This window comes from Punica granatum, chromosome 3, assembly GCF_007655135.1.
Source record: "Punica granatum isolate Tunisia-2019 chromosome 3, ASM765513v2, whole genome shotgun sequence".
NCBI lineage: Eukaryota > Viridiplantae > Streptophyta > Magnoliopsida > Myrtales > Lythraceae > Punica > Punica granatum.
The window spans coordinates 2,066,641-2,087,558 of record NC_045129.1 but is presented as its reverse complement, the minus strand read 5'-3'; the positions used below and the strand labels follow the sequence as shown (position 1 = coordinate 2,087,558).

At 41.0% G+C, this 20,918-nt stretch overlaps 4 protein-coding genes and 1 pseudogene across 4 annotated transcripts; 4 read left to right on the top strand and 1 right to left on the bottom strand.

Moving 5' to 3' along the window:
• The first annotated feature begins 1,765 nt into the window (after nucleotides 1-1,765).
• On the top strand, nucleotides 1,766-2,459 carry LOC116201976. The gene has a single exon (XM_031533472.1). The coding sequence runs from the start codon at nucleotides 1,880-1,882 to the stop codon at nucleotides 2,264-2,266; it is 387 nt and encodes a 128-aa protein (XP_031389332.1). The 5' UTR covers nucleotides 1,766-1,879; the 3' UTR covers nucleotides 2,267-2,459.
• An 832-nt stretch (nucleotides 2,460-3,291) lies between these two features.
• On the bottom strand, nucleotides 3,292-5,581 carry LOC116201977. The gene is made up of 4 exons (XM_031533473.1): nucleotides 5,421-5,581; nucleotides 5,255-5,337; nucleotides 5,018-5,108; nucleotides 3,292-3,661 (listed from the first exon to the last, which is right to left on the bottom strand). Exons 1-4 carry the CDS (start codon nucleotides 5,450-5,452, stop codon nucleotides 3,631-3,633), a joined length of 237 nt encoding a protein of 78 aa, XP_031389333.1. The 5' UTR covers nucleotides 5,453-5,581; the 3' UTR covers nucleotides 3,292-3,630.
• A 1,425-nt stretch (nucleotides 5,582-7,006) lies between these two features.
• Nucleotides 7,007-9,483, top strand: LOC116201978 (GTP-binding nuclear protein Ran1B). Its single transcript, XM_031533474.1, has 8 exons — nucleotides 7,007-7,179; nucleotides 7,311-7,380; nucleotides 7,789-7,845; nucleotides 7,938-8,055; nucleotides 8,244-8,333; nucleotides 8,424-8,603; nucleotides 8,698-8,775; nucleotides 9,094-9,483. Exons 1-8 carry the CDS (start codon nucleotides 7,177-7,179, stop codon nucleotides 9,161-9,163), a joined length of 666 nt encoding a protein of 221 aa, XP_031389334.1. The 5' UTR covers nucleotides 7,007-7,176; the 3' UTR covers nucleotides 9,164-9,483.
• Nucleotides 9,484-9,638: 155 nt separating this feature from the next.
• Nucleotides 9,639-13,867, top strand: LOC116201975 (GTP-binding nuclear protein Ran-A1-like). The gene is made up of 9 exons (XM_031533471.1): nucleotides 9,639-10,668; nucleotides 11,068-11,539; nucleotides 11,687-11,756; nucleotides 12,177-12,233; nucleotides 12,347-12,464; nucleotides 12,577-12,666; nucleotides 12,762-12,941; nucleotides 13,036-13,113; nucleotides 13,501-13,867. Exons 2-9 carry the CDS (start codon nucleotides 11,537-11,539, stop codon nucleotides 13,568-13,570), a joined length of 666 nt encoding a protein of 221 aa, XP_031389331.1. The 5' UTR covers nucleotides 9,639-10,668; nucleotides 11,068-11,536; the 3' UTR covers nucleotides 13,571-13,867.
• A 2,379-nt stretch (nucleotides 13,868-16,246) lies between these two features.
• On the top strand, nucleotides 16,247-17,807 carry LOC116201980 (annotated as a pseudogene).
• Nucleotides 17,808-20,918: the final 3,111 nt, after the last annotated feature.

The window sequence follows — 20,918 nt, the reverse complement described above, 5'->3', positions numbered from 1 at the left end:
AAACCGCGTCGGCAGGGAAAAAAAAAAGCATACTGTTCAAAGTTGCGTGCCGCGTCGAGGCCGGTTCGGCCGGATGAAAATGACAGCAACGGTGTGTGATTCCTTCGCGGACCCTGCGCCCGTGAAAGCCTCCAAAAGTTGCCCCTCTGGCCTCTCCCTCCGTCGAAAAAAACAACGTGCGCGGCTGTCTTTTCATACATGCGGCCAGTGGAAATCTCTGCGGAAAACGGCAACAGAAAAGACGACGACGCTCTCACAATTACAAACTGTGTTTGCTAGTTAATTTCTCACGTGAAGGAAATTAGAAACCGGTTATTTTCCACATGGTGAAATGGTTTTTTCAGATAATATTGTGGACAGATATACGATTCAAAACTAGATAAAGCGAAAAAATTTGACGGAATAAGATTAGTTTGGAATAATATATAGACCTGGTACTTACATCCGTAATCGTGAATGACTCAACGCAATAATTTAAACCATATGGGCTATCTCTCTCGTCTCTCTTTAGCTCCATATGATTTTCGTAATCATAATCCTTGTGCTTTCTTTTTTTGGTGTGACTGTGATGCACGTAGCGTGTTCGTCTAGGAGATATAACCACCTTTTCTACTCCTGCAATACATAAATTTTTGATATATTTTTCTTAAATTTATAATATTATAGGATATTTTAAATTATAATAAAAGTACTTATACAGTTGAAACAATCCATAGTTATATCTTTTGCAAATAGATTAAATGTTCTTAATAATACGTACTTATGTAAATATATATCCACGTACTAAGGAAAAAAAAAGAATTTATATAGAAATTTGTCAATATTAAATATTATTAATCATCGAAAAGTTATATAGAAATTTGAATAAGTTAGATATGTTTCTAAAAATATTAATTTATAAATCTATACACTGACTGAAGCATTTGATAAATGTAGGTTGCGTTTGGTTTCATAGTAGTATTTTAAAATTAGATTTTGATTTTGATTTTGAGTGGAATAAATGGGGTCCACCCTTTGACTTTGTATGAGTTATGTTATTTTGTTGTGGAAAAAAGTGATATAAATGGGACCCATTATTTGACTTTGTATGAGTTATTTTGTTTTGTAGTGGGTAGAGTTAAGTTAGAATTGTGATCCTAAAATATTATCCTAAAACCAAAGAAGCCCGTAAATATTTTACTTCACTGTATGAATATATGTATTCTAAGATTAAACGTACGTCAGGGAACTGATATTTTTTCAATTATGAGGACCATGGGCGGAAGGATGGCAAAAAGGAATCAAATATCTTCGGAAAAAAAGGGATCAAATAAGCATAAGAACTCTCATTTGCGAGAATCAAATTTAAAATCTCTTAATTTCGGATACGGCTATACCACGTATCTTTTTATCCAGAATTATTATTTCCGATGAATATGCATAATTGTTTCAATGAAGGAACAAGAACAAATTATTATGTTTTCAAATGTTCTTATCTTGAAGTAATCTTACTAATTTGTAATTAAAGTTACAGAGAAGAAAAGGACATATCGGTCAAGCCAAATTTATTCCATTCCACTTTTTCTCTCTGTGAATTTTTAAAAAATAAATAAAGAAAATAAAGACCGAACTACGGGACCAACCGGTAAAAAGCGCATAAAAAAGTGAACCGGACCCCACGAGAGCGTCAACGATACACCTCCACGTGTCCACTCTTATCCGTTTCCCATCTTCCCCACCCCCATCTCCCTTGAAAACATTAGCCAGCTTTATATGCTCCTTTACCTTCGTTCCTTCCTTCCAATTCCATCTCTCTCTCTCTCTCTCTCTCTCTCTCTCTCTGCAACTAATCCATCCAAAGCTTTCTCTCTCTAAACCATACTTCCATTCCATCACTTCAATGGCCTCCAACCTCCTTCCTTTCAGACCCTCCGGGATCTACGCCTCCACATCCGAGCGCCGCAGGCCCGATCCTAACCGCCGGAGCTCCTCCTCCTCCTCCGGCTGGTGGGCTCCGCTCTTCGGATGGTCCTCCGAGCCCGACTACATCGACTCTACCGGCGGTACGGCCCCTGCGAAGCTGGGTAAGGCCAGATCGGCCTCGGAACCGGGCCATAATAAGACCTCCGGGACGACCCGGTTCGCTCCGGGGTGCTTCACTGACGAGAAGGCCAAGCAGCTCAGGAAGATGACCTTGGAAACTGCATCGTTCCACGACGCCATGTACCACTCCGCCATCGCGTCCCGCCTCGCCTCTGACTTCGCGTCGGCCCAGCCGGACCTATGAACTTGGGCCATGGGAATTGAACTTATATGTCTATATACTTCGTTGTATATTGTAAGATCATGATTTCGTAGCATATATTTATGGATATTTTAATTTCTAGATGAAAGTGATGCCATGGTTTGATGTACGTATTAATTAAGAAATGTAAGATGTAATTATCGGTCTATTAATAATGCTTTCCTCATAGTGATTACCCCTTGGAGTATATATTACTAATTATTAATTTCTTATTAATTATATATGTCAATTCTAATTTCTAATTTTAAGTCAGGAAGATGATTAGACATTTTAGCAGCATATCTAAGTAGCGGTTGCTTTCCAGAAAGGAAAATGCTTCAACAATTATGATGCTTCTTTCGTCTGCACTTTCTGATGATTTAATTGGTCAATTACTTTCTAATAATTCTTTATTATTATTATTATTATTATACGCAGATTTTTATTTTAAAACAAAAAAAAATCCTCACATTTATATCGAAAAATTATTTTGGTTCCACATCCACTTACTAGATTCCCAACCATGGAGAATATGGATCTTTCACCTTAGATCCTCAAATCTTCCAGGGGAATAATTGACTGAAAATATGGAATCTAAGGCATATGCTTGTATACATACATACATACATATATATATATATATAATATAATTATTTTCCTAGACCATTGGAAATTGCTAATTCAGACTTTCCCTTTTTTCCATTTTGGCTCATTTGAAGAAGACTCATTGGAGAGAAAACGAATTCCATGACATGTAAAGAACATGTCCATATTCAAGAAAATCTTGAAGGCCAGTTGCCCATTGAAGGTGGTGTGAGGTTATTGGAGACATCAAGAGACGTTGGGTTACATGTGGAGCTTCTTCATGTTTCAGTGCAATTTTACGAACCCAGTTAGCTCACAGACCATATGGACATACTGCTAAGAAAGTCGTTTCTAGACCTATTTACGTGAATGGAAATTCACGTAGAAAAAAATGAAAATGAGATACTAGTAAAGTACGCATACGAGGTGATTTGAATACTAAAGGTTGGAACGGATTTTCCCATAGATTGCACATGATGAGAAGTCCCACCAAGATACAGACAGCAACACTTCAACTAACTTTTCCAGCAATTGTAATATAGATATAGTAGGGGAGTATTAGGTGAAAAATGGCTTATATCAATTATTCGTAAGAAACGTCATTCTCATGTAAGGGAAAGAAGACAAGTTACAACCCCGTATGCCAAAAATGAATTTCATTTACCATAGCAGACAGTTCCTGCCACTTACAAGGCACCAAGATCACCGGACTGCTGAAACTTGCGAGATGAATATGCAGTAGTGTTCTGTCCTTGCTTCTCAGTCAATCTCAGCCTGCTGATTCACTTGCTCTCGACGTCGTACAGATCCGTTCTGAGTTAGCAGTTAAGGAAAAGCGAAGGTGATGCTGAGGATTTGGCTGAATCTCTCTAATCATAGAGACATTAGAAGATGCATTGCTGCCCCAGGTAAGAACATTTAAATGGATAGCACCAAGAGTAAAGGCAATGACAGAAATGCCCGTGTTTGCAGTCAATGCAGATAACGAAGAGAATTGTATTGGCCAAGAGGGATTGTATACCATCAAGCATGAATAAGGAAAACCAAACCATCCTAAACTTAACTGATAAAACATCAGGGCAGCAGACCGCTACAGTCAGAGGCCGTAAATGCATCTCAACGAAAAGTGCATTCAGGTTAGAAGACTGTTGTGTTAATGTATGAATGATGACATGTGCTTTGGAGTGCAACTGAGATCAATAAGTTAGAACACCAATAATTGGATGAAAGATATCTCATCAACAAAAGATTAACGATGAGCACAAGATAAATGAACAAAATGCTGAACCACAGATTTTTAGCAAGTCAAGTCATATCAACAGGATGTTGCCTATTTCTCAGCTCACAGTGCACAACAGGATTGGGATTATTGCAGTCTACGAGCCTCTCCCTCTAAAATGTAATGCATCTGCAGTCTGCAGATACTTCGGATTTCTAATACCTGCATAAAACTTTTCACAAATAGGATGAATACCCAAAGCTTTCAATAAAATTGACTCGGCAAAATTTGGCACCACAAAACACCTCACTCTCAAATGAGAACATTGTTTGACATCGTTTCTCCATGTTTTACATTTTCAATTCACCGTTCTTGTCAACCATTTGCTCAACAAACATTTGTAGATATGCCAAGAACAGTTCAACTGATATCCCAGCAGGAACCCCAGTGAAAATGGATATCACGCATGCACCCTCAATATAAGAAGGTGGTTTACTCGTGTAACAGACACTTTCATTCATCAAATGATCATTCTAAAGTGCCCTTGAGTTCCTAAAAGTTTTCCCACATTACTTTCAAAAATTTTGCCATAAAATTCCATGATTTCACACGTTCCATTTCAACCTTACCTCCATTATTCACCCTTTCAGCTTACTAATGTGTAACAGGCACCTTCAGTCATCAAATGATAATGCTCAGATGCCCTTGCCTTCCTGAAGAATTTCATTTTCAAAATTTTCCCATAAAGTTCTCTGATCTCAAACCGACCTCCATTATTAGCCCATTTTGGCTTCAGCTCACTATGGGATCCCGAACCCAGGGTCTACCCCCACCACAACTCCCAAAAAAAACCAAACCGGAAGATTGACTACAGGCCATTTAGAAGCTGATGTAACAGAACAAGATATCAAGAAACATCGCAACAAGAACATTGAAAAAGAAAAGGATACACCAAGAAGAACCCATGAGCGAACGCCCCAGCTAGTACAAGAGTGAACAGTCTGTCCCTCACCACCGGATTCTTACGCAGCCCAATCCTGACTGCAAAATCAACAATTTAACACAAATAATTCACCTTTTAGGACGGATACCAAAAATTCATCTTTTGGACGGGAAACCATGGGAGACATGGGCGAAGAGGCTGGATCGAATCGATAAGAGGAGGGACGATTGTTCGGAGCACTTACTGAGAGGAAGAACGGGGGCGTACACCAGAGGGACCAAATACTTGAACGGGGGTCCTCTGTTCTGTTTCCTTAGAACAGCCTCCCTGCAAGAATAACGATTGCGATCGACATTAAATTCCGATTGCAGCTAACTGAGACAAATGTACGGGCATCTCCGGCGGATTACCTGTCGGAGGAGTGACTGGGCTGCGACGCCATTGTCGGCTCCGACGAGACTCGAAAATTGGGGGGAAGAGAAAGAGGGGCGACAGAGAAATTGGGGAACCTCTCACCTTCGGCTTGCGAATTGCGTTGGTCTATTCAATACCTGGGGCGCCAAATGGCGGTTTTGCTGAATTTCTTTTACTTCTCCTCTTTTTCCAAAACTAAATCCACTTCAAATAAAATGAAAAAGACAAAAACTCTTGTGATTTTGAATCGAAACAAATCGCATTATATTTTTTTATTGAAATAATTACATTGATAGTTTAAAAATTTTCACTAATGTATCAAATTGGTCCAAAAAGTTTCACTAATGTATTAAGTTGGTCCAAAAAATTTTTTTTGCTACTTGATGGTACAAAATGTTTCAAAGTTGTAACATGATAGTACAAACCGTTATCTCGCCATTGACGTCGTCATCTAGCCATTGACATGGGTGGACCTTTAAGTTAATTAAAGAAATATTTTGTGCCATTATGTTACATCTGTAAAACATTTTGGACCATCAAGTGATAATTTCAAAAGAGTTTGAACCATCATGTAACGTTCCACTAACTCTTAAAAACATATCAGAGCCACGTTTCGGCAACATCAGCTTCGTTTGACGGTGTCAATGGTGAGATAACGGTTTGTACTATCATGTTACACTTTTGAAACATTTTGTACCATCAAATAGCAAAAAAAACTTTTTGGACCAACTTGATATATTAGTGAATTTTTTTGGACCACCAGTGCAATTACTCCTTTTTTTATTTGGAATAATTAGTTTCCTGCGATTTGTTTCGTTAGATATAGGGAGTTATGACGTAATTTTTTTTTTCATTTTCAGTCCTCAACCTTTAACCTTTTAACCATTTTGGTTCTAAATATTTTTCTTTTACTATTCATATACTCAACTTTTCATTTTATTTTATTTAATCCTATAAAAAAAATCGAAAGGAAATGAAGGGGTCGGGACCGCCAATCAGTGACCTCGACCCCTCCACTGAAGTCGCCGGTACCCACGGAGAATGCTAAATGCGCTACAATGTGTTGTTTAGGCCTGATCAGGGGTTTCTGAGAATAGTCTTATGTCCGTATAGAATTTCAAGGGCAATGTTGAATGTCTCGATAGTGACAAGTTTTCCTATAAGCTTGATCTTGGTAGGTTACTAATTAAGTTTTTGATTTTGGGCTAATCATGGATCGGTTGGGCCCCATCTTCGAAATCTTGCCATGGCCCAACTAAAGTTTCTCTAGTCCATCCTTGTTAAAAGGGCCCAAGCCCACCAAAGTTGATCTGCTACATTTAGGCCTTGTTATATAAGGTTATGATAAGATCAGACCGCTCTAAGGAATTTTTTTAAGGAAATTTCTCGAAGGAAGACAAAAAAGGAAATAAGACACGTAATTGGAAAAAAAAATCTGAAATTTCGAATTTCAAAAAGCAGAAAAAACAGATTTAAATGAAAAGAAGGGTAAAGAAAACGCAGTCAACTGCTGATGTTGAAAAAAGTTAATCGAATCCAACGGTCCAGATTGTTGCGTCAGGCTTAAGCGTGAAGAATTAGGGTCTCTTGTCTCTCCGCCTTACATATAAACCCCAGCGGGAGCCGACTACTCTTCCTCGCTTCTTCTCCGCTACCAGTCCCCTCGCCTCAGCCTATCTCTTCTACGGACGATTGATTCATCTGACGCTCATCCTCTCTCTCTCGTTCCCCTCAAAACTCCGTCGATCATCAATGGTGAGTGCGGCTTCTTCTCCCTCGCCTCGGCTTGTTCAGATCGGTGGCGTGGCTCTTGATGCGCGCTCCTTGAGTCTAGGGTTTTAGTTCGAGCTCGATCTTGATTGTATTTGCGTTGATTCCGTTTGCAGGCGCTGGCGGGCCAGCAGACTGTCGATTACCCGAGCTTCAAGCTCGTCATCGTCGGTGATGGAGGCACTGGTAAATTTACTCTCTTTTTACTCTTCATTTTTCTCATCAGCGTTGTCCGAGCACTTTGCAGCTGTATGTGTCGAGCAGGACGTGGTTCTTGGAGTGAGATGTTGTTTCTCTGTTGAATCATTTCTAGCATGACCAGACTGGAAGCTCGTAGGTTGTTGTCTAGCATGATTATCTATGCATGACATTTACTCGATGTGTTTGTAAACAAGTAGATTAGATAATGCCTAATGACTATTTTCTTTGGCAATGCGTCCTATGATTATGAGACACAGTATTCAATCAGCGCTCTTAGCGCTTACAGCTGTATGTGATTAGTGTAGATTTATCTCACTGTCTTCTGGAATTAAGCTGTTTCAGCTGGCTGTTAGTAATGTGTTGTGGCTGAGTTTTGTGATTATGGTTTCGCAGGTAAAACCACTTTTGTGAAGAGGCATCTCACTGGCGAGTTTGAGAAGAAATATGAGCGTGAGTACTTTCTGACTGATTAGTTTCCCCTGTACATTTGTTGGGTTTTTATGTTGCTGAATTGATTGTGAATTTTGCTTTATCTGTTCCAGCTACTATCGGTGTGGAGGTTCACCCACTGGACTTCTCCACAAACTGCGGGAAGATCAGGTTCTACTGCTGGGATACTGCTGGACAGGAGAAGTTCGGTGGTCTCAGAGATGGTTACTAGTAAGTAGAAAGTCCCTGGCAATGATATACTGAAAATTGTTAAATGCATTCGATTTTGCTGAACCTGTCCATGCAAATGTATTGGAATGCCTTGTTTAGTTGATTTAAGCTTGCGCTGTAAATGTTTTCAAATTAGTTCTTGATTGGAATCAGATATTAACTGTGAATGTCTTTGTATTGTTTTGCAGCATCCATGGGCAGTGCGCAATCATCATGTTTGATGTTACTGCTAGGTTGACCTACAAGAATGTCCCTACATGGCATCGTGATCTCTGCAGGTCTGTGATGTTGCATTGCTGCTATACCATTTTGTAATTTCCCTGGTTGTTTGTTACTGGTGGATGTTTTCTGACTACTGCAAATACCAGGGTGTGTGAGAACATACCGATTGTCCTTTGTGGGAACAAGGTCGATGTGAAGAACAGGCAGGTTAAGGCCAAGCAGGTGACATTCCACAGGAAGAAGAACCTGCAGTACTATGAAATTTCTGCCAAGAGCAACTACAACTTTGAGAAGCCTTTCCTGTATCTTGCTAGGAAACTTGCAGGGTAATTAGAATTTTCCCTGATGGTGGTGGGTTTGTTTCATGCCGTTAATTTTGCTTAATAGGATCAATTCATGGTTGCTTTTGGTAATTTGCAGGGACCCTAACCTTCACTTTGTGGAGGCTATTGCTCTTGTTCCTCCTGAAGTACATATTGACTTGGTTGCTCAGCAACAGTAAGAATCTTATTTGCATGTGTTGCTTCTCTTTCAATTTGCATATGTTACTCACTTCTCTTTCAATTTGATGTACATATCCATTACTCGACTAAGCACCTGCAGACATGCTTGTCCTTTCCTAGTACCTGGCATGCGTAGGCAACGTAAAAAAAATTTAGTTTATAGTGAAGATATATGCATGAATGGTATACTACCAGTTGTTTGTTACGTGCAGTATATATTATTAACTAAGACCCTTGAATTCGCATCTGATTGTAATCTTCATATCGTGTTACCTTATTTTCGTGGGCTCATATCATGCATTACTTCCTGCAGGCATGAGGCAGAGCTTGCTGCTGCCGCTAGTCAGCCTCTTCCTGATGACGACGATGATGCATTCGAGTAAAATTGTGCTCAGCTAGAGGGGTTACTACCTTAAAAGTCCCTTGCTATCAAATTTTACATACCCCCACATTGTCGTAATGGATTTTATTGTTTCTTTAAGATTATCTGATGACAGGTGGTGTGGGTGTGATTAATTAAAGTACCAATGATGGATTGATTGTATTAGTTAGGTTTTTTCTTTACCCATCGTCCTTTTGGTTTTCTGTTTGTTCGGATAAGTTGGGTTTCGTGTCTTCGAGCTCTTTCAAGCCCGATGGTGGCTTCGGTGGTACTTGGAGTTGAATCCTTTTGAGTGGTATCTCTACTTTATTCTGAGTGTAAGTTCAGGTCGCTTCTGCTTTGCCTCTTAACGGTTAAAATTGAATAGGCAGTTGAATATGCCCTTTAAACGTATGGTGGTGTTTGCTGCCTTGCCCTTGGGGAACTTGGAGCGGAGCTTTAGAACTCGTTGATGCTTTTAGGTGGATATTAATGTTGAATCCTGTTCAGTTGCTTTGTGACTGCGAGGAAGTTGCGGCATTCCCCTTGAGATTTCAAACACGGCAAAGTAGGGGTGCTATTATCTTGGCCGTTTCTGGATAAGAATTCTCACAGCTGTAGAATTCCATGGGGCTTAAACTTATTCCTTTGTCGATGAACAAACACCTAAGCATTTATTAAAACCTACGAGGCTATTGGGACGGTGGGTTGAAGACATCGGATGACGTGCCAGACTGCCTAGTTGATCAGTCTACGGATGGTTGGTTGAGAAAAGGAGCATCCCTGAGCTGATTCCCATGGTAGTCTATGTGGGGATGGCGGGTTGTCTTGTCCCTTCTGGTGGCTGCTGAGGTTGGGCTGGGAGCCCGAACTTAGTGTGGGGTGGAAGCCTACTGTAGTGGTTTCAGCCCTTCCAGTGAGAGCCGTAAATGGAAGAATTTCAGATCAAGGGGGCTATCTATCAGCGTGGTTGTGTTTCCCGACATGTTGGGAGGTTGTTTGGGAGGGGATCCTTGGCATGCGACAAACCAATGGCGAAGTTGATGACTTTTAACAAAAGTACGTTAAAATTATCGTAAGTTCCATGCTCTATTCAGGAGTACCTGCCAATCGGACTGGTTGATTTGGAAATCAGGAATGCAGCGACTGTGCATATCTTCTCTCAGTCTGAGGCACTAATAAGTTTGGGCAGACTTGAGTATAATCTCTTGATTCATGGGCCTCTTTGTCTTGATATATAAGTCAAAGAGTGATATGGCTATTTGTTCCTATACGAGCCATGCTAACAACGGTCCTGCACATAACACCCGTATTTGACGATGGTCTCTGCCTTGCCTATGAACATCATCCCTGGAGAAGCAGAACTATCGTCGGATGCAATTGCCTAATGGAAGCACATGCAATTAGCATGGTGTCTTTCTTCGTCATAACCCATCCCATCACATCCCATGGAGCTGTCTCCGATACATATTACTGCTGAGAAAAGATAAGGACAAAAGGGCCTTTGAATTGGGGGTCAAGGCAAAGGTAACCTCAGCAACGGTTTTTTTTTTTTTTTCTTACATGTCACTCCTCAGTCCTCTGACAATGACTCAAAGCTATTTACATACATACTTCTTCAATACAAAGTCAAAAGAAATCAGTTGTTTCTTATGATTTTTATGAAAATGCTTAATTGAAATGGACCCTTAACCCATCGGCAGCACTATAGACACCCCCCAAAATTGACTGACCCTTCACTCTATCTCACTCAAAAATGAAAATTGCAAGTAAGCATGACAGCTTATCACAGAACAGAACAAAAGCTGCTCTCGCTTTATGTTGATGAAGCAAAATATATATATATATATATATATATAGTTCTTGCTCTGTCAAGATATAATAATAATGAACTAAATTATAAAGTAATAATATTTTTAAAAGCAGGCTGGGCCGGCCCCCTTTTTTTCTGACGGGGAGGAAGAAGCCTCTCCTTCGACATGGGCATGGCGAATCCACCATCGGCGTCACGGGCTCCCGATCTTAGCAATGCCTACGGTTCTCTCGATTGGCAAGACGGCAACGCCAAGGATTGGAGATCAAAGAGGATGTCGGTGAAGGGCTTCTTCGGCTTATAAATAGTAGCAGATATTGATTCAATCTTACGCCACACGTAAAATAGACGCTACTTACTCGATCGGTAACCTCAGTCTCACGCTAACTGTCCCTCCCTCTCTCTGACTATGCCTTCCTTATATAAACCAACAAACCCTCTCCCTCGCTCTCCCTCCCTCCCTTCTTCTTCTTCCCTTGATTTCACTTCCTTCAGTCCCTCTCGACTTCAGTCCCTCCTGACGCCAGATTCCTCAGACGCTACTCCTCTCTCTCTCTCGCTCCCACCCGACTTCGTCAATCAATGGTGAGTGCGGCTTCTTGTCCTTCGTCTCGTCTCAGCAGTTTTTTTACATCGATTGCCTGGCTCTCTCTTGATGCTCGCTCTTTCGGTCTACTCTATGTTCTTCAGTTTGATTGATTCTCTCTCGTATTGATTCCTTTCCGTTCGCAGGCGCTGCCGGGCCAGCAGACTGTTAGTTACCCGAGCTTCAAGCTCGTCATTGTCGGTGATGGCGGCACTGGTAATCCTTATTCTCCTTCTGCGTCTGTATGGCTCTTGATTTGCCCCCCTGATCAATGCTTCAAACTGCTTTGCTTTGCATTGCATTGCATTGCATGTGTGTTGCCGCGCTGCCGCTGGACGTGCTTCTTTGATCATTTAGCTGATAACCGGCAGAACCTCGAATCCTGATGTGATAGATATGTTCGTAGTTGATGGCTAGGCCAATGACCTATTCTCCTCTTTAATGCTGTCGTATGATTACGAGCCATAATTGTTCGAGGTGTAGCGTTCTGTCGATGTCGAACTGAACGAATCATCATCAGCCGTAAATGACGATTATAGATTGATATATCTCGCTGTCTCCGGTCGTTTGTCGTTCAGTTTCACCTGGCTAGCAATGGTTGTGGCTGAGTTTTGTGATTCTGCTTTTGCATTGCAGGTAAAACCACTTTCGTGAAGAGGCATCTTACTGGCGAGTTTGAGAAGATATACGAGCGTGAGTGCTCTTGACTTGACTGGATTTAATTTCTCATACTTCTCTTATACTTTTATTATTTATTATGTTGTTGGATTGATAGTCAACATTGCAATGCGCATTATTGGTTTCAGCTACCATTGGTGTTGAGGTTCACCCACTGGACTTCAACACAACCTACGGCATGATCAGGTTTTACTGCTGGGACACTGCTGGACAGGAGAAGTTTGGGGGTCTCAGAGATGGTTACTAGTAAGTAGAAATTTGGTAGTAAAATACTGCAAAGAGATAAAAGAACTAGATATTCTAACATTGATCTGCATTTGAATGAATTATCGAGTTAATGTCCTGTGTTGTCGTGCAGCATCCATGGGCAATGTGCGATCATCATGTTTGATGTTACTGCTAGGTTGAGCTACAAAAATGTCCCTACATGGCATCGCGATCTCTGCAGGTCTGTGATTTTTGCATCCGTGTACCATTTTTGTTTCCAGCCCCCCTGATCGTTTGTTGCTGATGGATGTTTTTCTGACTCCTGCTGAATATTAGGGTGTGTGAGAACATACCAATCGTCCTGTGCGGGAACAAGGTTGATGTGAAGAACAGGCAGGTTAAGGCCAAGCAGGTGACATTCCACAGGAAGAAGAATCTGCAGTACTATGAAATCTCTGCCAAGAGCAACTACAACTTCGAGAAGCCTTTCCTGTATCTTGCTCGGAAACTCACAGGGTAATTTGAATATTGTTTTGACGTGTAGTTGGTTCTTGTCGTGCTGAAGCTCTGCTTATTAGGGTCAACTCATGGTCACTTTTGGCAATTGCAGGCAACCTAACCTTCAGTTTGCGGAGATGCCTGTTCTTGCTCCTCCTGAAGTACACATTGACTTGGATGCTCAGAAACAGTAAGAATCCTATATCATATGTCATTTACTTCTCTTTCACTTTGACATACCTGTGCATTACTTAACTAAGCCTACACACGCACACACACATGAAGACAAGCACATGCATTACTTGACACACATTACTCTCTTTCACTTCTCTTTCACTTTAGACATACATATGCATTGCTTGACTAAGCACAAGCATGTGCTTGACCCGTTCAAGTATTTAGTGCATGTGTAGGGCACAGTAAAGAAATATGCATAAATGGTTATATTATAACAATTATTTGCTAGGTATAAGATATCATAAATTTAGAACACCAGCCAGTTCATGTCTAAATTGTCATCTTCATATCGTGTCCTCCTTAATTTCCTTGACCTCATATCATGCAATGTCTCCTGCAGGCACGAGAAAGAGCTTGCTGCTGCTGCGAGTCAGCCTCTCCCTGATGACGACGACGAGTTGTCCGGGTAGAGTTGGGCTCAATGGGAAGGGGTTACCTTAGTCTCTTGCATCAAATTTTACATAACCCCACTTCGCCGTGATAGATTTACCATTTTTGGAATGGTATGATGACAGGTGGATTGTTAGTTAGTTAGCTAGACTTTTCTTCTTCCTCCTTTTTTTACTGTTACATCGTCTTAGGTTTTTCTGTTAGTTCAGGCAACTTGAGTTTGGTGTCGTCGAGCTCTTTTGAACCCCATGGTTGTTTCGGTGATACTTGAAACTGGAATCTTGCAAGTGATATTCTACCTACCTTATTCTGACTGAGTGAAGTTCTGGTCGGCTCTGCTTTGCCTCTGATGTTGAAATGAAAAGACAGTCTATATAGGACCTTTAAATGAACGAATGAATGAAGGCTATTGCTAGGCTCTCTTCGGGCCTTAAATTGAGGTTTATTGCAGTAGTCATTGACGCATAAATCTTGGACATTGATCCTGAAACCATATTGGTCTAGCATGCAATCTTGGAGAGGCTGGCCCGACTGTAAAATGCTGTTGAACCTGGACTGCAGGAGCTCTATTGATCAAGGTTCCTAGTAGATTGGATTAAAACACGACAAAATAAAGGAGTTATCAAGGCCAAGACTAGGAATTGTCACCACTGTAGAAATGTGCAATCGAACTTGTCTCCGGAACGGCCGAGCCCTCGTAAAAACCTCTGAAGGAAGCTGTTTGGACGGTTGGTTGAAGACATCAGATGACGCAGGACTATCTTGGGCATTCCACTTGATCTGGTCAGGAAACGCTTGTGGAATGTGGATTATTCCATCAGCATCCGAGCTGCCAAGCAGGAGTGTATGGTCTGGTCGGCCGAGAAAAAACAGCGTCCAAGGTTTTATAGACTTTGATTTGGGTGACCGTGAGAAAAGGACCCTGAGCCGATGATCACCTTAAAACACGATAAACCAATCACCCAATTTGATGATACCGATCGAAAAGCACGATAAAAATGCTTTGAGAGTTTATATAGTATAGTTGTTTTGAAGGTCAAGGCTCTACTACAGTAGTTAATTTGACCATTGGGGATCACGGACCCCAAGCATATCCTTTTCAAATGACCAGTTGCTCAGCCAGTGAACTTGCTCTGTTGATTAGTTGTATTTGCTTTCTGAATTTTTTGGGTTCAGGTGGAATGACTATTCTTTCCTTTTCGAACCTTGCTGACAATTGTCCTACAAATGGTGCCGTGTTTAACGATGTTCTCTGCTCTGTGAACATCATCCCCAGAGGGGCAGAACTAACGTCACATGCACTTGCCTATCCATTTAGTGTTGCCACGACAAAGAAACAGAACAAAGGAGTTAGATGACTCGCATGTGGGATTCGACTTGGACCACCATGGACATGGAGCATACCTCCGTTGTCTTCATAGTGTTGGGCCACGGTTCCAGTGCATAGATGGGGCCGTCTAAGGGCACAAAGGCTCCTCCATGTAAGGCCCCCTCTTGAGACAAGACGAGGGCAATGTGCCTTTGAATTGGGGACCACTTACATATGTTCCAAACTCGTGGGACCGGAAGTACGTAAATTGTCGGTTTTAGCTCATTGATGTTTCAGTTTCAGTTTTTTTTTTTTTTTTTTTTTTTGCTGTCGATGGTGTTTGGTACCGTAGCAACCGACTAGTCCACCGAGCGGTGTATTGTATAGCCTGAAGCCCGCTATTAAATCCTAGATGCCGACCCCTGAGAGAATCGAACCTGAATCTGGCCTACTGCTTATTGTCAGCTTATCAGCGGGTCCAATCCCTTATTGGTGATTGATGTTTCAGTTTTGACTAACCGTAATACTGCCGAGAAATGAATGGTATGTGTCTCTCTTAATCACGACCGATCCCCTCGTCTGTATCACTCTTCAATCATGAGTCATGATCATAACCCTTCTTTTCTCTATGATAATCGATATATTACATATATATATATATATATATATATATATCATAAAGTTTTTGCATAATACTTTATAAAGTCAAAACAAAACAATTGTTACTTCTGATTTGTCTCGAAACAACTACTTCAAACCATTATACCAAGGCTGAGGCTGATCCCGGAATTTGACCCATTAGATCTCTATGAGAAAAAGCTCAAAATGAAATGCAGTCAACAAGTCAACGTATAACAGAACAGAAGCTGCTCTGTCAAGTGTCAACATATAATGCTGAAGAAGAGGAGGAAGAAGAAGAGGAGGAGGTGGAGGAGGAGGGAGAAGAAGCCTGTACTCCGACATGGGCATGGTGGATCGTCACGGGCTCCCGATGATGGTGAAGGCTTCGGCCTCGGGTTCAGCTTCCTCTCAGCTCATAAATAGTTGCTTCAAGCTTAAGCCATACGATGAACCTGAAAAACAAACGCTATCTCTCCCTCTCCGCTCGCATATAAGCAGTCCACTCCTCTCCCTTGCTTCGTCGCTTCCATCTATCTCACTTCTCCTCAGCCCCTCCCAACATTAGATTCCTCCCACAGGCTCATCCTCTCTCGCGTTCCCTCATTCTCCGTTGATCATCAAAGGTGAGTGCGGCCTCTTCTTCTTCTTCCTCGTCTCAGCTGGTTTCCATCTATTATGTGCAGCTCTTGATGCTGGCTCTTTGAGTGTAGGGTTTTAGTTTAAGCTCGGTCTTGATTCTCTTGCATTAATAATTCATTTGCAGGCAATGATGGGCCAGAAGGCTGTTGAGTACCCAAGCTTCAAGCTCGTCATTGTTGGTGAATTTTGTATGTGCTTTATAGGTTTCAGCTACCATTGGTGTTGAGGTTCACCCAATGGACTTCTCCACAAACCTTGGAAGATTAGGTTTTACTGCTGGGACACTGCTGGCCAGGAGAAGTTTTGGGGACTCAGACATGGTTACTAGTAAGTGGAAAGTCCCTCGAAATGATCTGGGAAGAGTTGATTGAATTGAATATTGACTGTGAATGTCTTGTGTTGTTCTGCAGCATCCATGGGCAATGTGCAATTATCATGTTTGATGTTACTGCTAGGTTGACCTACAAAAATGTCCCTGTGTGGCATCGTGATCTCAGCAGGTGACGTTGCATTTCTATGCCATTTTGTGTTTCCCTTGCTTTGTTTGTTACTGGTGGATGTTTTTCTGACTTCTGCAAAAATATCAGGGTGTGGGAGAACATACCGATCGTCCTTTGCGGGAACAAGGTTGATGTGAAGAACAGGCAGGTTAAGGCCAAGCAGGTGACATTCCACAGGAAGAAGAATCTGCAGTGCTATGAAATCTCTGCCAAGAGGAACTACAACTTCGAGAAGCCTTTCGTGTATCTTGCTAGGAAGCTCGCAGGGTAATTTGAATATTGTTTTGAGGTGTAGTTGGTTCTTTTCATGCTGAAGCTTTGCTTATTAGGGTCAGTTCATGGTTGCTTTTGCTACTTGCAGGGACCCTAATCTTCACCTTGTGGAGGAAGTTGCTGTTGTTCCTCCTGAAGTACATATCGATGTTGTTGCTCAGCTAAAGTAAAAATCTCATCTCATATGTTATTTACTTGCTTAAGAATTTCATCTCATATGTCATTTACTCGCTTCTCTTTCATTTTGACATACACGTCATTGCTTGACTAAGACCACACACACACGCGCATGTGCTCGACCTGTTCAAGTACATGGCATGTGTAGCGCAAAAGAAGTATACATCCAAAATATTTTTGAGTGAAGCAATATTGCATAAATGGGCATAATACCAATTATTTGCCAAGTACAAGATATTAGAAGTATTATAAGTTATAACACCAGCGAATGCACATCTAATCTTCATCTTCATATTGCGTCGTCCTTGTTTTCTTGACCTCATACCACGCGTTTTTTTCCTGCAGGAACGAAGCGAAGATTGCTGCTGCAATGAGTCAGCCTCTCCCCGATGACGACGAGGATTTCATCATGTAGAGTTGTGCTCAGCGGGAGGGGTTACCGAAGTCTCTTCATCAAATTTTACATAATTTTGTTACCGTTTCTAGGAATGATCTGATGGCAGGTGGAGTGGATGTGATTAGTCAAAGGACCCCTGAATCCCTGATTGATTGATTGTATTAGTTAGTTTTACATTTCTTAGATACTACATCGTATTTTGTTTTTGTTTTTGTTTTTTTTTTCGGATGAGTTGGGTTTTATGTCATCGATCTCTTTCAAGCCCGATAGTTGTTAATGGTAGTACTTGGAGTTGAATCCTAATTGTTGGGAGTGATATCTCTGCCCTTTTTCCCAGTGAACTTCTGGTTGGTTCTGCTTTGCCTCTCATGTTGGAAAGGCAGTTTATAGGCGCTTTAAATGAATGAAGGCGGTTGCTGTCCTGATCCTGCTTCCCTTGGTGCCTTAAAACTGTGGTCCAGGACTCGCTGAGGCTTAAATCCAATCGACGATATTAATCCTGAAACCAAATTGGGTGTAACAATGCCCTGCAGTGTCTTGGCCCCCAACTGACAACTGTGATTGCTGGGGAACCCGCAGATGTGGTTGCAGCGCTCATGTTGAGGTTCCAAGTAGATTGGACAAAAACACGGCCAACTAAAGGCATAATCTGGGTCGTGGTTGGTTGATAATTTTCGCTACCGTAAAAATGTGCCAAATCGAACTTGTCTCTGAATATTGGCTTTGTTCATCGAATGACTAAAAAAAAATCGAACTTGTCTCTGAATCAATGCTTTGTTCATCGAATGACTAAAAAAAAACTGAACCATTTGCAGAAAACTCCAAAGCTCTTTGGACGGTCGGTTGAAGACTTCGGATGACATGGAAGACTATCCTTAGCGAATATTCCACTTGATCTGTTCAGGAAATTTATGTTGGATCATATTTCATCATCATCCGAGTTGCCAAGCAGATCTGTGGATGGTCTGGTTGGGTGAGAAGGAGCAGTCCCCAAGGTTTTTAGGGACTTTTTGACTCTAGTTACCGTAAAACAAGGGCCCTGAACTGATTGCCCATAAATTTTATTAGTGTATGCAAAAGAAGGGATTGCGGGTTGTCTTGTACCTGTCGCAGGCTGCTGGGGTTAGGCTACGGCCCAAACTGTGGGTGGCAGCCCTTCCAGTTAGAGCCGTAATTGCGTAATTTGTCATTTGTATCTATGGAGCCTGTTGGCATCGCATGTGCTTCCCGATAAACCAAGGGATAATGCTCGAAGAAGGACAACCTTAGAAACATGACAAACCAATGGCCCAATTGACAAGGGTCTTTACAAATGATACGTAGACTTCTTCTCGAGTCTACACACGTAGATAAGGGTCTTTACAAATGATACATACCATGCGTCAAAAGTCCTGAAGATATGAAGGCTCTCCAGCTATAGTTGATTTGACCATCGGGGGAGGGGGGGAACAGAGCAACCACCCATTTCCTTTTCCATTGAACAGTTGGGCATTCTCTGAATTTTTTCTCTTTTGAATTTTCTGGGTTCGAATGAAATGGCTATTCTTTCCTTTTCAAACCTTCGCTAACAACTGGCCTACATATAGTGCCCGATATTTAACGATGTCGTCTTCCCTGTGAACATCATCCCTAGAGGAGCAGAACTATCATCACATGCACTTGCCCATCCATTTAATTAGTGTTTGCCACGACAAAGAAACAGAACAAAGGAGGACGAGGCAACAATAGAAATATTCATTTATGTTTGTTAATGAGACTTCATCATGTGTTAGGTTTTATAAGTAGTAGAAGCCCGTCTATGTTACGGGGACAATTTCCAAACATATGGACTGAGCCTCACATGCCTCGAGAAAGCGCCACCTAGAATATCACATGGACCATCATCGAACCAAGTACAGTTCCATTTTGTAAATCATTTAAACCATTCATACATTTTTAGATAAACAGTAAGGAGAATAATTCATGGCCTGATAAAGTGAAATTTGAATCAGATCGAGAGATAAGCTAGCTATAGGGGGAGGTGGTGTGGAGAGTCGAACACGGGATTCGACTTGGTAACTTTCGATTTGTCTTTCTTTCTTTACTTCCATAGCTAGTCCTTTCTTTCTGGTACAAAACTATACCATGGAGCAGTGTCTTCATGGTGTGGGGCCCCTGGATGGATGGGGGGCCATCTAAGGGCACAAAGGCCCCAACATGTAAGGCCCTCTCGAGACAAGATCAGGGCAAGGTGGCTTTGAATTGGGGGCAGCTCAAAATTGTGAAGACCTTTTAATTCCATTGGTCCCCCTTTTGTTCCCAAAGTGCTCCCTAATCTAAAACTCGCTCCATATGTTCCAAACTTAGCGAACAATCTTCATAATATGCTACTCAGTTTCTGCATGTTTTGGTCGGGTCAAAGGTTTCAATTCAACCTATCGTCTGTTGACGCTGTCAATATGCATGTGTCTCTCTTAGTTAGAATCGATTTCATCATAGCGTCATTCTTCGACCATGACCAGCACCGTTCTTAGTACCACGTGCTCAATATGCTATAGAGTGTAACATACTTCTATAAACTCAAAATTGATATAAGTTGCTGCAAATGGTTGCTACTAGAGAGAAAAATGAGCTTAGCAAAGAAAACGACGAATAAAGAAGGTAGTTCGTTTTGGCCAAAAAGTTAGGCTAATTGATTTTCTGGCCCTACCGTTGCTTGATGGAATGATAAAACCGAACTTTGTAGATTGGTAATTAATGAAGAGTATCAGCTTGCATTTGATCGAATAATTAGGGATCAGCGGAAAAGTCAGAAATAAATTGGATTGATGGAAAGAAAAAAAATGAGAATTGTGTGTAATTCATTAAATTGTAGTTGACCTGTTGATTTTTATATATGTATATTACAAATTGTAGAAGTAGAAAGTATAACTATTATTTTTCAATATTGCCCAAAACAAAATAACATCGAAAATTAGAGACTACTTAAGTTAAGGGAAGTTTATAACCGAAAAAGTAAAAGAGCACGTATAGTATTCATATATTCTGTTAACTACCTACTACCCAAAACTTCTTTAATTCTCTCACTATGTCTATTTTCTGTTATCTCTAGGTCAACAGGCAAGAGAGTGCGCCAATACGCTAAACTCTCTTTTTTATTTTTCTTTCCTTTTTCTTGGGAGACATTACTTCCTTTCATTAATACATTTTAGTAGTGATAGCTTTAATTTAAAAAATAATATTCTCATCATATAATTAAAAGAACAAAGATTACAATATACCCCTCGCAATAAAAATGAGAGAGTATGAGATTTGTTAGGCATTAATTTTGTTAGTTGACGGTATTAATTTATTATCTATAAAATATAATATTTTTCTTGTGGTAAGACCTAAGGATAATAATTAACTAAATTATAAAGTAATATTTTTAAACAAGGTAGGAGGTCTCAAGCTAAGCCTTTGGCAACCTCATG